The sequence below is a fragment of the Oncorhynchus masou genome, unplaced genomic scaffold (genome assembly GCF_036934945.1).
Source record: "Oncorhynchus masou masou isolate Uvic2021 unplaced genomic scaffold, UVic_Omas_1.1 unplaced_scaffold_443, whole genome shotgun sequence".
Taxonomy (NCBI): domain Eukaryota; kingdom Metazoa; phylum Chordata; class Actinopteri; order Salmoniformes; family Salmonidae; genus Oncorhynchus; species Oncorhynchus masou.
Window position 1 is genome coordinate 112588 of NW_027010822.1, and position 15776 is coordinate 128363.

A 15776-nucleotide genomic window follows, 5' to 3' on the forward strand; every position below is an offset into this window, starting at 1 on the left:
CTACAGCTTCAGATACACACACTCAGGACTACAGCCTCAGATACACACACTCAGGACTACAGCCTCAGATATACACACTCAGGACTACAGCCTCAGATACACACACTCAGGACTACAGCCTCAGATACACACTCAGGACTACAGCCTCAGATACACACACTCAGGACTACAGCCTCAGATACACACACTCAGGACTACAGCCTCAGATACACACTCAGGACTACAGCCTCAGATACACACTCAGGACTACAGCCTCAGATATACACACTCAGGACTACAGACTCAGATACACACTCAGGACTACAGCCTCAGATATACACACTCAGGACTACAGACTCAGATATACACACTCAGGACTACAGCCTCAGATATACACACTCAGGACTACAGCCTCAGATACACACTCAGGACTACAGCCTCAGATACACACACTCAGGACTACAGCCTCAGATATACACACTCAGGACTACAGCCTCAGATACACACACTCAGGACTACAGCCTCAGATACACACTCAGGACTACAGCCTCAGATACACACTCAGGACTACAGCCTCAGATATACACACTCAGGACTACAGCCTCAGATACACACACTCAGGACTACAGCCTCAGATACACACTCAGGACTACAGCCTCGGATACACACACTCAGGACTACAGCCTCAGATACACACACTCAGGACTACAGCCTCAGATACACACACTCAGGACTACAGCCTCAGATACACACTCAGGATTACAGCCTCAGATATACACACTCAGGACTACAGCCTCGGATACACACACTCAGGACTACAGCCTCAGATACACACACTCAGGACTACAGCCTCAGATACACACACTCAGGACTACAGCCTCAGATACACACTCAGGATTACAGCCTCAGATATACACACTCAGGACTACAGCCTCAGATATACACACTCAGGACTACTGCCTCAGATACACACTCAGGACTACAGCCTCAGATACACACACTGAGGACTACAGCCTCAGATACACACTCAGGACTACAGCCTCAGATACACACACTCAGGACTACAGCCTCAGATACACACTCAGGACTACAGCCTCAGATACACACTCAGGACTAGAGCCTCAGCCTCAACCTGACATATGATACACACACTATAACTACAGACAGTACAGTATAACTACAGACAGTACAGTATAACTACAGACAGTACAGTACAACTACAGACAGTACAGTACAACTACAGACAGCACAGTACAACTACAGACAGTACAGTACAACTACAGACAGCACAGTACAACTACAGACAGTACAGTACAACTACAGACAGTACAGTATAACTACAGACAGCACAGTACAACTACAGACAGTACAGTACAACTACAGACAGTACAGTATAACTACAGACAGCACAGTACAACTACAGACAGTACACTATAACTACAGACAGTACAGTATAACTACAGACTGTACAGTACAACTACAGACAGTACAGTACAACTACAGACAGTACAGTATAACTACAGACAGTACAGTACAACTACAGACAGTACAGTATAACTACAGACAGTACAGTATAACTACAGACAGTACAGTATAACTACAGACAGTATAGTATAACTACAGACAGTACACTATAACTACAGGCAGTACACTATAACTACAGACAGTACAGTATAACTACAGACAGTGTAGTATAACTACAGACAGTACAGTATAACTACAGACAGTACAGTATAACTACAGACAGTACAGTATAACTACAGACAGTACACTATAACTACAGACAGTACAGTATAACTACAGACAGTACAGTACAACTACCGACAGTACACTATAACTACAGACAGTACAGTATAACTACAGACAGTACAGTATAACTACAGACAGTACAGTATAACTACAGACAGTACACTATAACTACAGACAGTACAGTATAACTACAGACAGTACAGTATAACTACAGACAGTACAGTATAACTACAGACAGTACACTATAACTACAGACAGTACAGTATAACTACAGACAGTACAGTATAACTACAGACAGTACAGTATAACTACAGACAGTACACTATAACTACAGACAGTACAGTATAACTACAGACAGTATAGTATAACTACAGACAGTACAGTATAACTACAGACAGTACAGTATAACTACAGACAGTACACTATAACTACAGACAGTATAGTATAATTACAGACAGTATAGTATAACTACAGAGAGTACAGTATAACTACAGACAGTACACTATAACTACAGACAGTACAGTATAACTACAGACAGTACAGTATAACTACAGACAGTACAGTATAACTACAGACAGTATAGTATAACTACAGACAGTACAGTATAACTACAGACAGTACAGTATAACTACAGACAGTACACTATAACTACAGACAGTACAGTATAACTACAGACAGTACAGTATAACTACAGACAGTATAGTATAACTACAGACAGTACAGTATAACTACAGACAGTACAGTACAACTACAGACAGTACAGTATAACTCTCTTCCCTTCATCTATCTATCTATCTATCTATCTATCTATATATCTATCTATCTATCTATCTGTCTCGCTCTCTCTCTCTCTCTCTCTCTCTCTCTCTCTCTCTCTCTCTCTCTCTCTCTCTCTCTCTCTCTCTCTTTCTTTCTTTCTCGAAATTCAATTCACAAGGCTTTATTGGCATGGGAAACATATGTTAACATTTCCAAAGCAAGTGGAGTAGATAATATACAAAAGTGAAATATACAATAAAAATGAACAGTAAACATGACATTAAGTTCCCCCCATCTCTTTCTCTGTCGCTCTCTCCCTCTCTCTTCTCTCTCTCCCTCCCTCTCTCTTCTCTCTCTCCCTCCCTCTCTCTTCCCTCTCTCTTCTCTCTCCCTCCCTCTCTCTTCTCTCTCTCTTCCCTCTCCCTCTCTCTCTCTTCTCTCTCTCTTCCCTCTCTCTTCCCTCTCTCTTGCAGCTCATAATATGTGAACCAATGTGACAAGGCAGACCTTGTTTTTATCCTCTCTCTCCCTCTCTCTCTCTTCCCTCTCCCTCCCTCTCTCTCCCTCTCTCTCCCTCTCTCTCTCTCCCTCTCTTCCCTCTCTCTCCCTCTCTCTCTCTTCTCTCTCTCTTCTCTCTCTCTTCTCTCTCTCTTCCCTCTCTCTTGCAGCTCATAATATGTGAACCGATGTGACAAGGCAGACCTTGTTTTTATCCTCTCTCTGCATCTGTCTCTGGAACCTACTGGTTGCCATGGAGAATGGTGTTGAACATGCCGTACAGAACCTTTCCTCTCTCTCGTTTCTCCATATATCTCTCTCCCTGCCTCTCTCTACCTCCCTCTCTCTACCTCCCTTTCTCTCCATCCCTCTCTCTACCTCCCTCTCTCTACCTCCCTTTCTCTCCATCCCTCTCTCTACCTCGCTCACTATCGATCCCTCTCTCTACCTCCCTCTCTCTCATCCCTCTCTCTCCCTCTCCATCCCTCTCTCTACCTCCCTCTCTCTACCTCCCTCTCTCTCCATCCCTCTCTCTACCTCCCTCTCTCTCATCCCTCTCTCTCCCTCCCTCCCTATCCATCCCTCTCTCCCTCTACCTCCATCCCTCTCTCCTTCCCTCCCTCCCTCTCTCTCCCTCCCTCTCTCTACCTCCCTCTACCTCCCCTGCTGTTTCTCTTGCGTCCCCCTCTAGGTAGCCTAGCAGTGTCAGAAGTTAGCTAGCCTAGCAGTGTCAGATGTTAGCTAGCATTGCTAGCCCTGTGAGATGTTAGCTAGCCTAGCAGTGTCAGATGTAAGCTAGAATTGCTAGCATGCGTCTAGCATTTGATGATAGTTTTCTGCTAGCACCGTTAGCACCGTTGGCTGGCTCTTTGCTCCGCCACTCTGTGTTGGTCTGCTGGGCTGCTGGCAGAAACAGCAGACCACTATAATATTACAGTAGTATTGCCGAGCAGCACTGTAACGGTGTAGAAACACGTGGTAACAATAAGAGAGTCCTATTTTGCGAATTTGGGTCCAGCAGTACAGGCTGAGGCTTCATCAATTACAGTAAATGAATAGTAGTTGAACAGAGACGAAAAGAAAAAAAGAAGAAGAAACAACATTCTTTTATCCTTCGATCAGGTCTATTGTTTTGGAGGAGCCCCCGCCTCTCACACTGCATCACGTGATCCGGGTTACGCGGAACGGGATATGTCAGAAACAGGCGCTGTGCTCGATCCGCTGTCCATGGTGCTGAAACTGAAACTGAGCTTTAAAAAAAATATATATATTAACCGTCGGGAATTCCTCCTCCTCTATTTCTCCCCCTCCCTTGCAGCCCCCCCTCCTCCCCCCCCAGCGGCTACATAAACAGCCCACATCTCAGACCTTACATCTGTCCTCAATAGGTTATGTGGGGTTTTATTCGAGGTTGAATGGAAATACAGCGGCGGGAGAATCTGTTATTGTGGGAGCGTTCCAGGGAGAAGGAATGAGAGGGTTCTATCAGATGGGACCAGGCAGACGGCTCCGTCGGGAATATATTACCCCACAGGCCAATGATCCGAGTCTCCCTCTCTCTCTCTCTCTCTGTCTCTCTCTCTCTCTTTCTTTCTCTCTCTCTTTCTCTCTCTCTCTCACTCTCTCTCTCTCTTTCTCTCTCTCTCCCTCTCTCTCTCCCTCTCTTTCTTTCTCTCTCTCTGTCTCTCTCTCTCTCTCTCTTCTCTTTCTCTCTCTCTTCTCTCTCTCTCTCTCTCTCTTTCTCTCTCTCTCCCTCTCTCTCTCCCTCTCTCTCTCTCTTTATTTCTCTCTCTCCCTCTCTCTCTCTCTCTCTCTCTCTCTCTCTCTCTTTATTTCTCTCTCTCTCTCTCTCTCTCTCTCTCTCTCTCTCTCTCTCTCTCCCTCTCTCCCTCTCTCTCTCTCTTTCTCTCTCCCCCTCTCTCTCTCTCTCTCTACCTCTCTCTCTCTCTGTCTCTCTCTCTTTCTCTCTCTCTCCCCCTCTCTCTCTCTCTCTCTCTCTCCTCTCTCTCTCTCTCTCTCTCTCTCTCTCTCTCTCTCTCTCTCTCTCTCTCTCTCTCTCTCTCTCTCTCTCTCTCTCTCTCTCTCTCTCTCTCAATTCATTTAAATTCTTACCGCTTTATTTTCATGGGAAAAATATGTTTACATTGCCCAATGCAAGTGAAATAGATAATAAACAAAAGTAAAACTAGACAATTAAAAAATGAACAGTAAACATTACAATTACAAGTTTCAAGGGAATTGACATATTTCACATGTCTTATTATGGCTATATACAGTGGTATACTGGTGTGCAAATAGTTAAAGTACAAAATGGAAAATAAATAAGCATAAATGTGGGTTGTATTTACAATGGTGTGTTCTTCAATGGTTGCCCTTTTCTTGTGGGAACAGGTCACAAATCTTGCTGCTGTGATGGCACACTGTTTCCACCTCATTTTGTGGGCAGTGAGCACATAGCCTGTCTTCTCTTGAGAGCCAGGTCTGCCTACGGCGGCCTTTCTCAATAGCAAGGCTATGCTCACTGAGTCTGTACATAGTCAAAGCAATCCTTAATTTTGGGTCAGTCACAGTGGTCAGCTATTCTGCCACTATGTACTCTCTGTTTAGGGCCAAATAGCATTCTAAGTTGCTCCTTTTTTTTTGAAAATGCTTTCCAATGTGTCAAGTAATTTTCTTTTGGTTTTCTCATGATTTGATTGGGTCTAATTGTGTTGCTGTCCTGGGGCTCTGTGGAGTGTCTTTGTGTTTGTGAACAGAGCCCCAGGACCAGCTTGCTTAGGGGACTCTTCTCCAGGTTCATCTCTCTGTAGGTGATGGCTTTGTTAAAGAAGTTTTGGGAATTGCTTCCTTTTAGGTGGTTATAGAATGTAATGTCTCTTTTCTGGATTTTCATAATTAGTGGGTATCGGCCTAATTCTGCTCTGCATGCATTATTTGGTGTTCTACGTTGTACAGAGGATGTTTTGGCAGAATTCTGCACACAGAGTCTCAATTTGGTGTTTGTCCCATTTTGTGAATGATTGGTTGGTGAGCGGATCCCAGACCTCACAACCATAATGGGCAATGGGTTCTTTAACTCATTCAAGTATTTTTAGCCAGATACTAATTGATATGTCGAGTCTCTCTCTCTCTCTTGATCTCGCTCTCATAAATGTAAAAGGGAACAGAGACAAGAGGTATGAATCAATGATACCAGAAGTCCTTGCACAGACATAAGCCTGCTTGACGATCCTGTGGCTCTATTCTCTACTGTTGCTATAACACGTGATGCATGTAAAGTACTGTACTCTGTGTGTGAGGTCTTAGAATCAGTCAGCTTTAAAGGTTATCAACACATCCTAATAGCCAGAGACAGATAATGGGCTATAGGGAGAGGAAATGACTGAGTCCCAAATGAAACCCTATTCTCTATATAGTGTACTACTTTGGAACAGCCCGTGCACCATCAAGGGAACAGTGTTTCATTTTGGGAAATAGTTTAAATACCACCATTGTCTCTCCTGAACGGAGGGATTTAACATTTACATTTACATTTAAGTCATTTAGCAGACGCTCTTATCCAGAGCGACTTACAAATTGGTGAATTCACCTTCTGACATCCAGTGGAACATTTAAGCTCATATCTCATATCCCATGTTAGAGACACTCCATTTAGTTTGATATGTTACGTTCTGGATGGTGTGTTTTCACTTGCAAAAACGTTCAATATGTTAAGAATTCCAATTTGTTCTGGCTAATGTTAGCTAGGTGGCTAATGCTAACGTTAGCTGGCTGGCTAACATTAGCACGGCTAGGGGTTAGGGTTAAGGTTAGGGATAAGGTTACGAGTTAGGTTGAAGGGTTTAAGGTTAACGGAAGAGTTAGCTAAAAGGGTTAAGGTTAGGATTAGGGGAAGGGTTAGCTAACATTGCTAATTAGTTGCTAATCAGCTAAAAAAGTAGTAAGAAGATGACAAGTTGCTAGTTAGCTAAAACACTATAGTTTTATAGACTAGACGTTCGCGTTATGAACCTACTCATGCACACCGACCAACCACTGTCCTTTCGTTGTTGCCTTAAGTAACCTTCTGTCTTATGTAACTCTACCAAACGTAACATATCATACTGTTTTGAGAGTCCCAGATGTACTTGTACTATGTTATGTCTAGTCTATGAGAGACCAGGCTAGATATCCTACACCAGCCTCCAGAGGGAGAAAGACGTTCAGAGTTGGAACCTTTTAGGCCTGAAGACTATAGACATTCCTCCACCCCCAAGCCATATATCCTGTCAGCTGATTCTGTCTCGTGTTAAACCCCCTGGTGTAAAACTCCCTAATGTAAAACTCCCTGGTGTTAAACTCCCTGGTAATAAACCCCCTGGTGTTAAAGCCCCTGGTGTTAATTCCCCTGGTGTTAAACCCCTTGGTGTTAAATCCCCTGGTGTTAAACCCCTTGGTGTTAAATCCCCTGGTGTTAAACCCCCTGGAGTTAAATACCCTGGTGTTAAACCCCTGGTGTTAATTCCCCTGGTGTTAAACCCCTTGGTGTTAAATCCCCTGGTGTTAAACCCCTTGGTGTTAAATCCCCTGGTGTTAAACCCCCTGGTGTTAAACCCCTTGGTGTTAAATCCCCTGGTGTTAAACCCCCTGGTGTTAAACCCCTTGGTGTTAAATCCCCTGGTGTTAAACCCTCTGGTGTTAAACCCCTTGGTGTTAAATCCCCTGGTGTTAAACCCCCTTGTGTTAAACTCCCTGGTGTGAAACTCCCTGGTGTCAAATCCCCTGGTGTTAAATTCCCTGGTGTTAAACTCCCTGGTGTCAAACCCCCTGGTGTTAAATTCCCTGGTGTTAAACTCCCTGGTGTCAAACCCCCTGGTGTTAAATCCCATGGTGTTAAACTCCCTGGTGTCAAACCCCCTGGTGTTAAATCCCTTGGTGTTAAATCCCTTGGTGTTAAACCCCCTGGTGTTAAATCCCTTGGTGTTAAACCCCCTGGTGTTAAATCCATTGGTGTTAAACTCCCTGGTGTTAAACCCCTTGCTGTTAAATCCCCTGGTGTTAAACCCCTTGCTGTTAAATCCCCTGGTATTAAATCCTCTGGTGTAAAATCCCTTGGTGATAAACCCCTTGCTGTTAAATCCCCTGGTGTTAAACCCCCTGGTGTAAAATCCATTGGTGTTAAATCCCCTGGTGTTAAATCCCCTGGTGTTAAATCCCTTGGTGATAAACCCCTTGCTGTTAAATCCCCTGGTGTTAAATCCCCTGGTGTTAAACTCCTTTCTGTTAAATCCCCTGGTGTTAAATCCCTTGGTATTAAATCCCTTGGTGTTAAATCCTTTGGTGTTAAAGCCCCTGGTGTTAATCCCTTGGTGAGTGCTACTACCAGTCACCTTGTCTTGGGGACAGGGGAACACCTACTAGTCTATATGGCCCAACTAGACATGTATCTAACGTCATAATTCCTCAAACTATTGAAACCATAGTGTAATCACCGTGATGAAAATCCTGGACCACAGAATGGCAGACACAGAAAACAAGGTTCAATTGTATGTTAAATACACTTCTGTTGACATACTAAATGTGATCCAATAAGAATAATAATGTGTTTTTATCAAGCAGACCCACTATAGGTGTTTACGTGGGAAAAGACCCCAGCCGTTACATCACATGATGCAGCTGATAACCACGTCTTATCATTGGAGGAAATTTCCTGTTGGTGCCACTACCGAGTGAGGCACCGCATCTCAGCGCAGGAGGCGTCACTATAGTACCCGGTTCGAATCCAGGCTGTATCACATCTGGCCGTGAGTAGGAGTCCCATAGGGCGGCGCACAATCGTCGTCCGGGGTTGACCGGAGGAGGCCGTCATTGTAAATAAGAACGTGTCGTTAATAACTGACGAGCCGAGTTAAGTAAAGGATGCTAAAATAAACTCCCCGGTCACATATCCAGAGATGAAAACAGTCAAATAGATCACCCATTGTGTCGTTCAACCCCGTTTCTCCGTCCTCGTCAATTTACCTAAAATGTCATTGGCTCGCATCACCGTTTCGATTAGCTCCGTTTGCCAGAGGGATTTAAATATATCTCAACCAGTCGCGCCACCGTACAATGACTCGGGTTTTTACAGCAGAGGTGGCTTACCCAATGATCTGTTGTTTTGGTGCTGCCGGTGTGTGTGTGTGTGTGTGTGTGTGTGTGTGTGTGTGTGTGTGTGTGTGTGTGTGTGTGTGTGTGTGTGTGTGTGTGTGTGTGTGTGTGTGTGTGTGTGTGTGTGTATTTGTGGCAGCAGGTGTTATAGTACAGTATGTCTGCATTGCGTCGAACCGCTTCCCCTCCCCTTCTCTCCCACTCCTCTCTTACGCTCTCTCTCTCTCTCTCTCCCCGTCTTCCGCCTCCCTCCCCACCTCTCTCTCGCTCTATCTCTCTATCTCTCTCTCCCCGTCTTCCGCCTCCCTCCCCACCTCTCTCTCGCTCTCTCTCTTCTCTGTATGAAATCCTGCAACATGCGTTCACATTATTTAAGTATTATATTGGCTGTGGCTCAGTGATGCCTTAAACCCCCGGTGTTTGTCAGGTGCTACATGTTTATCTCGGCGGGGATAATGGGTGCGTTACAGCGGTGCGTCTTGGGACGGCCGCGTCATGTTGAGTTCTAGCTGTTCTACTGCACCAAACCAGGAGAGGAGAGCTTTCTAACGTTGCGTTTCTGCTGATGCGGCAAACTGCAGTGCAGAGCAGAGCCGGGAAGGGAAATGGTTGTGTGATTCTGCTCCCTCTCTCTCTCTCACTGCCCCACTAACGTGTTCAGCTCAAACCTTCTCACTCACACCATCCTAATTTCACGACCACGCTGCTGGAGAGCGCAGCCACGCGTGACGGTCAAAAGACCAAGTGGGAACTACTCGTCGGTGTTGCCGTCCGTTGGAGCGGAGATCAAGTTAACGGCTTTCTTTCTTTTCTTTCTTTCCTATTATATTTCATTCTCTCTATTCCTCGTTCGTACCGTTTCTTCAGCATGGTTTTAAATTGCCTGTCAAGAGATTTACGCTTCTTCCAAGGCGATTCAGAGCCGTTCGGTACCTCAAGAAGGTCGCCCTAGTCGACATTGGAAGCAAATAACACCGGAATAACGTGGTTGATATTAACGGTCACTCCAGTCGACGTTTAGAAGCCAATAACACCGGAATAACGTGGATGATATTAACGGTCGCTCCAGTCGAGGTTAGAAGCCAATAACACGGGAATAGCGTGGATGATATTAACGGTCGCCCCAGTCGAGGTTAGAACCCAATAACACGGGAATAACGTGGATGATATTAACGGTCGCCCCAGTCGAGGTTAGAAGCCAATAACACGGGAATAGCGTGGATGATATTAACGGAGACAGTACAGTCTATGAATATTTCACCGGAGCTCGTACTGTACAGTGCAGTAAAGTGATATCCGCCACCTTTAAAACAAAACGCCGGGACTGTAAAGTTGTAGCCGTGGCTGGCGGGTGCACCACCACCAAACGGAAATCCAGGTAATTAATAACAGAGCCGACAGTTCGGTCATTATTAATGTATCTTTATTGACGGTCGTTATTGTCATTGGTGTTGTAGTTATTACAAGGTAATAGGTGTTCAGTGTGTAGAGGGTTTGTACACTGGACGGAGATGCAGAGGGTGGGCAGTAGTAGTGAAACTGGAATAATGATGTATGCGATATACAACCCAGTTGTCTCCATATCACAGTGTTGTTGTCTCCTGGATGTCCTCTATGCTGGTCAACCTGTTCCTGTTAGGTGGGCGTCCTCTCCCCCCACCCCCCCCCCACCCCACGCTGTTAGGTGGGCGTCCCCCCCACCCCCACGCAGTTAGGTGGGCGTCCTCTCCCCCAACTAGACTACAGCATGTCACAAACACTGAGATAACTCTGCTAAGCTGGAAAAAAGATCTCTCTCTCTTGCGTTTGATTCCTTTTATTTCTCACTCTTCCCTTCCTCCCTCCGACTAGGTGGAAGACGAAGGAGAAGAAGAAGAAGGAGGAGCAGCAATGGAGGACTCCTCGGAGAGAGGAGCAAGAGAGCCTTAAGGGGAGCGGCGCTTGGCGAGTTGGCCCTCTGCCTGCCTGGCCCGGGTGAATGCACGGGGGTTTCTATCAGACAGAAGAGAGAGAGGGGAGAAATCTGAGGCGCGCAGTGAGAGCTACTGGATGCCTGCCCCCACCGGGCTGAGCCGAGCATCTCCTGCCGCATAGCGCTGCGCTGAGCCCGGGCAACACCGCCAGGATGACTGTGGTGGCCGGAGATAACATGGATGAGACGTCAACCATGCCGGGGCACCTGCAGGACACCTACCCACCAGACCACGGGGACCACGAGTGCTGCGAGAGGGTTGTCATTAACATCTCAGGGCTGCGCTTCGAGACCCAGTTAAAAACACTCAGTCAATTCCCTGAGACGTTACTAGGTAACCCCAAAAAGAGAATGCGCTACTTCGATCCGCTTAGAAACGAGTACTTTTTTGACCGGAACCGGCCGAGTTTTGACGCTATTCTATATTACTACCAGTCCGGAGGGCGGTTGAGGAGGCCCGTTAACGTTCCTCTGGATATGTTCTCGGAGGAGATCAAGTTTTACGAGCTCGGGGCAGAGGCCATGGAGAAGTTTCGAGAAGACGAAGGTTTTATTAGAGAAGAGGAAAAAGCGCTACCAGACAAAGAGTTCCAACGACAGGTCTGGTTGCTGTTTGAATACCCGGAGAGTTCGGGACCCGCCAGAGGGATAGCTATAGTATCGGTGATGGTTATCTTAATTTCAATAGTCATATTCTGTTTGGAGACGCTGCCAGAACTCAAAGAGGACCCCAGGGGTAGGATGGAAACTGTAGGCAACGTGACATTCTATTACAAACCAAATATTCTCACCGATCCTTTCTTCATAGTGGAGACCCTGTGTATCATCTGGTTCTCCTTCGAGTTGATTGTGCGGTTCTTCGCCTGCCCGAGCAAGGCAGCTTTCTTTAAAAACATGATGAATACTATAGACATAGTAGCTATCATACCCTACTTCATCACGCTGGGCACCGAGCTGGCAGAGGACCAGGAGGGGAAGGAGAAACCAAGTGAGCAGGCCGCGTCTCTGGCCATCCTCAGGGTCATCCGACTGGTCAGGGTGTTCAGGATCTTCAAGCTGTCCAGACACTCCAAGGGGCTTCAGATATTAGGACAAACCCTCAAAGCCAGTATGAGAGAGTTGGGGCTGCTCATTTTCTTCCTCTTCATCGGAGTCATCCTCTTCTCCAGCGCTGTCTATTTCGCCGAGGCGGAGGAGAAGGAATCTTTCTTCACAAGCATCCCTGACGCATTCTGGTGGGCCGTGGTCTCCATGACAACGGTGGGCTACGGGGACATGTACCCGGTGACCATCGGCGGTAAGATAGTGGGCTCGCTCTGCGCCATCGCCGGAGTGCTGACCATCGCGCTGCCGGTGCCTGTGATCGTGTCCAACTTTAACTATTTCTATCACCGGGAGACGGAGGGAGAGGAGCAGGCGCAGCTTCTTAACGTCAGCAACCAGGACCTTAACTCAGACAGCAACTCATCGCGCCGCAGCTCCAACTCTATCGCCAGCAAGTCAGAATACATGGAAATAGACGAAGGGATCAACAATAGTATTGATAACTTTAGGGACGCGAATCTCAGAACTGCTAACTGTACGCCTGTCCTCAACCAGAACTGTGTGAATAAGGGCAAGCTGCTGACTGATGTTTAGAAATACACACATTCATTCTATATGGCAGCGATGGGGATATGAGGACACCCCGTTCTTTGTAAATATTGTAGAAATGTTTCGGGAAATGCTTGATTTAACTTCGTTAATAATGCGTGTTTTTTTGCATTGCGTTAATTACATTTGAATGAATAGAGAGAAAACTGTTTCACCAAAAGAGGATAAGAAAAATGAGGTTTGTTTGACTCTCAAAATGGGAAAGATAAAAGTATTATAATAACATATTATCTTTATGTTCCTAACGTTACCGGAAAACATCCTGCCATTGAAATATGAAACGGGGAAAACACAACATGCTCTTTGAAGAAGAAACGGTTTTGCATGGATAATGGATTATGGATACTGGATATGGATCATGGATAATGTATCATGTATCATGGATAATGTATCATGGATCATGGATAATTGATAATGGATTATGGATAATGGATGATGGATAATGTATTATGGATAATGGATTATGGATAATGGGTAATTGTTAATGGATTATGGATGATGGGTAATGGATTACAGTGGAACTTGGGTGAGGGTGAGTTGCGTAATGCACCGGTATCTGCTGAAGAAAGAGAAAAGGAATCTGGAATCTCAGCCCGAACCCAACAACCATCTGCAGTCAGAGAGAGAGAGAGAGAGAGAGAGAGAGAGAGAGAGATCGACCAACGTTGTCCTCAAGGTGCAGTTGTTGTTCCGACGATTGCTAGTTACCGGAGACCTACTGAGTGATCAGCTAAGCACTTTATCCACAATAGAAACAAACAACAAACAAAACCCACACAGAAAACAGAGGTTTGAGCGAAAACACTGGTCTCCTGTCGCCAAGGAGACATGATGAGAAGTGGAGGCTGTTTGTAGACCAGACGACATCTGTAAACTTTCTATCCCAGCAGATGCTGAAACTAAAACACCTGCTCTAATCCCACAGGGGTGTGACGATAACACGATGACGATGATGATGATGCCATGCGAGATAATAATCTTGGTCTGATTCTTCTGTTATGAACTTGAGTGAAGACCCAAACGCGGTTTTAACAGAAAACAGAGTTCTTTAATAAAAATACAGGAATGGCATAAATCCTCTTCCAACGTAGTCAATGGAACAAAAGAACGTAGTATAATGCAGGATGCACCTGCCATGCAGACTCCGACAGGACAGGACAAGGTGGAAGCAAACGAGACGACAGCTTGCTTCTGGCATCAAAAAACACAAACAAGAATCAGACACTGAAAGTAGCAGGAACAGAGAAAGAAATAGAGACCTAATCAGAGGGGGAAGAGAGAACAGGTGGGGAAAGAGAGAATGAGCTAGTTAGGGGAAATGTAGAACAGCTGAGGGATGAGAGACAGAGAAGGTAACCTAAAAAGACCAGCAGAGAGAGAGAATGAAGAGAAAGGACAGGAACAGACATAACAAGACATGACATATATATATATATATATATTAAAAAAAAGCTCGAAATTAGCATGTTGAGACACTGTTTTATATTACTGGCATGCGCGACACATTACCTCAGGTAATGTTGCATTATTTGTATTATTTAAAACAACAACAGCCTGTATTATATTCTCCTACTGAAACCGGATCCAAGACGGACCAATTCTCTCTTTTTATGGTTTGGTTTTCTCTCGTTTAGGTTTCACCAAAAGTGCACTGCTTATTTATTATTAATGTTATTACTTATTTAGGAGCATTTAAGTGCTGAATGTTAAATATTAAGGGAACAGAAACTATTTTTTTTTTTTTTTTTTTTTTTGGGGGGGGGATCATGGCATGTCAAACTACTAAGCATTATGGCCTACCTGACTACGGTACCATGTATCCTGGTTGATTCCATGCATGACAGTCAGTATTTAAATAGCTTGCGGGGTCGAGGGACCTTGGGAATACAGTACGGTGTGACGGGACTACTGTTTGGACTGGACACACCTCAACCATATCTTAAACAGAGGAGGAGACCCACCGGGATACCAAACCCCCTCCCTCCCCACAGAGAAGGAGACCTACCGGGATACCAAACCCCCCTCCCTTCCCACAGAGGAGGAGACCTACCGGGATACCAAACCCCCCTCCCTCCCTACAGAGGAGGAGACCTACCGGGATACCAAACCCCCTCCCTCCCTACAGAGGAGGAGACCTACCCGGGATACCAAACCCCCTCCCTCCCCACAGAGAAGGAGACCTACCGGGATACCAAACCCCCCTCCCTCCCCACAGAGGAGGAGACCTACCGGGATACCAAACCCCCCCCCTCCCCACAGAGGAGGAGACCTACCGGGATACCAAACCCCCTCTCCCTCCCCACAGAGGAGGAGACCTACCAGGATACCAAACCCCCCCTCCCTCCCCACAGAGGAGAAGACCTACCAGGATACCAAACCCCCCCTCCCTCCCCACAGAGAAGGAGACCTACCGGGATACCAAACCCCCCTCCCTCCCCACAGAGGAGGAGACCTACCGGGATACCAAACCCCCCTCCTCACTAATAATATTTCATGGTTAGCTTCTGCTTCTCTGCATTGAACCTACTGTATTATTACCCTCAATAAGAAAATGGCGACTTCCATATTGTTATTCATTTTTACAGCATTTATGTATTTTTATTTTTTATTTCATACATATTATGGCCTATACAGAACAACGTTGAAACACGGAACAAATTTGCATAGAAAAACAAAATAGTCAAATGTGTTTTCTAGTGCCTTGAACTTTAACCCTCTTATTTATGTCCTACATACTCAAACGGAAGTGCCTCCCTGGACTATAGTCAACTAGATCAGATCCTCTATACCGGTCATGAGATGCATTATTATAGTACCAACCAACCAGTCAGAAGAGGGTAACAGTTAAACAGTAACATAGAATATGACATTAATGGTTCCCAGTACGGACTGTAATATAGGGCCTGAGGACAGAGAGGACCCACACACAGCTGTCCAGGAGGAGAGAGAGAGACAGAGAGGAAGGAGAGAGAGAGAGACAGACAAGGAGAGAGACAGAGAGGAAGGAGAGAGAGAGAGAGAGAGAGACAGAGAGGAA

The 15776-nt window shown here is 45.6% G+C and overlaps 1 protein-coding gene across 1 annotated transcript; it reads left to right on the forward strand.

The window, feature by feature from the left end:
- Nucleotides 1–9767: 9767 nt before the first annotated feature.
- Nucleotides 9768–14457, forward strand: LOC135535087 (potassium voltage-gated channel subfamily A member 1-like). The gene is made up of 2 exons (XM_064961811.1): nucleotides 9768–10492; nucleotides 10966–14457. Exon 2 carries the CDS (start codon nucleotides 11240–11242, stop codon nucleotides 12722–12724), a length of 1485 nt encoding a protein of 494 aa, XP_064817883.1. The 5' UTR covers nucleotides 9768–10492; nucleotides 10966–11239; the 3' UTR covers nucleotides 12725–14457.
- The last annotated feature ends 1319 nt before the right edge of the window (nucleotides 14458–15776 follow it).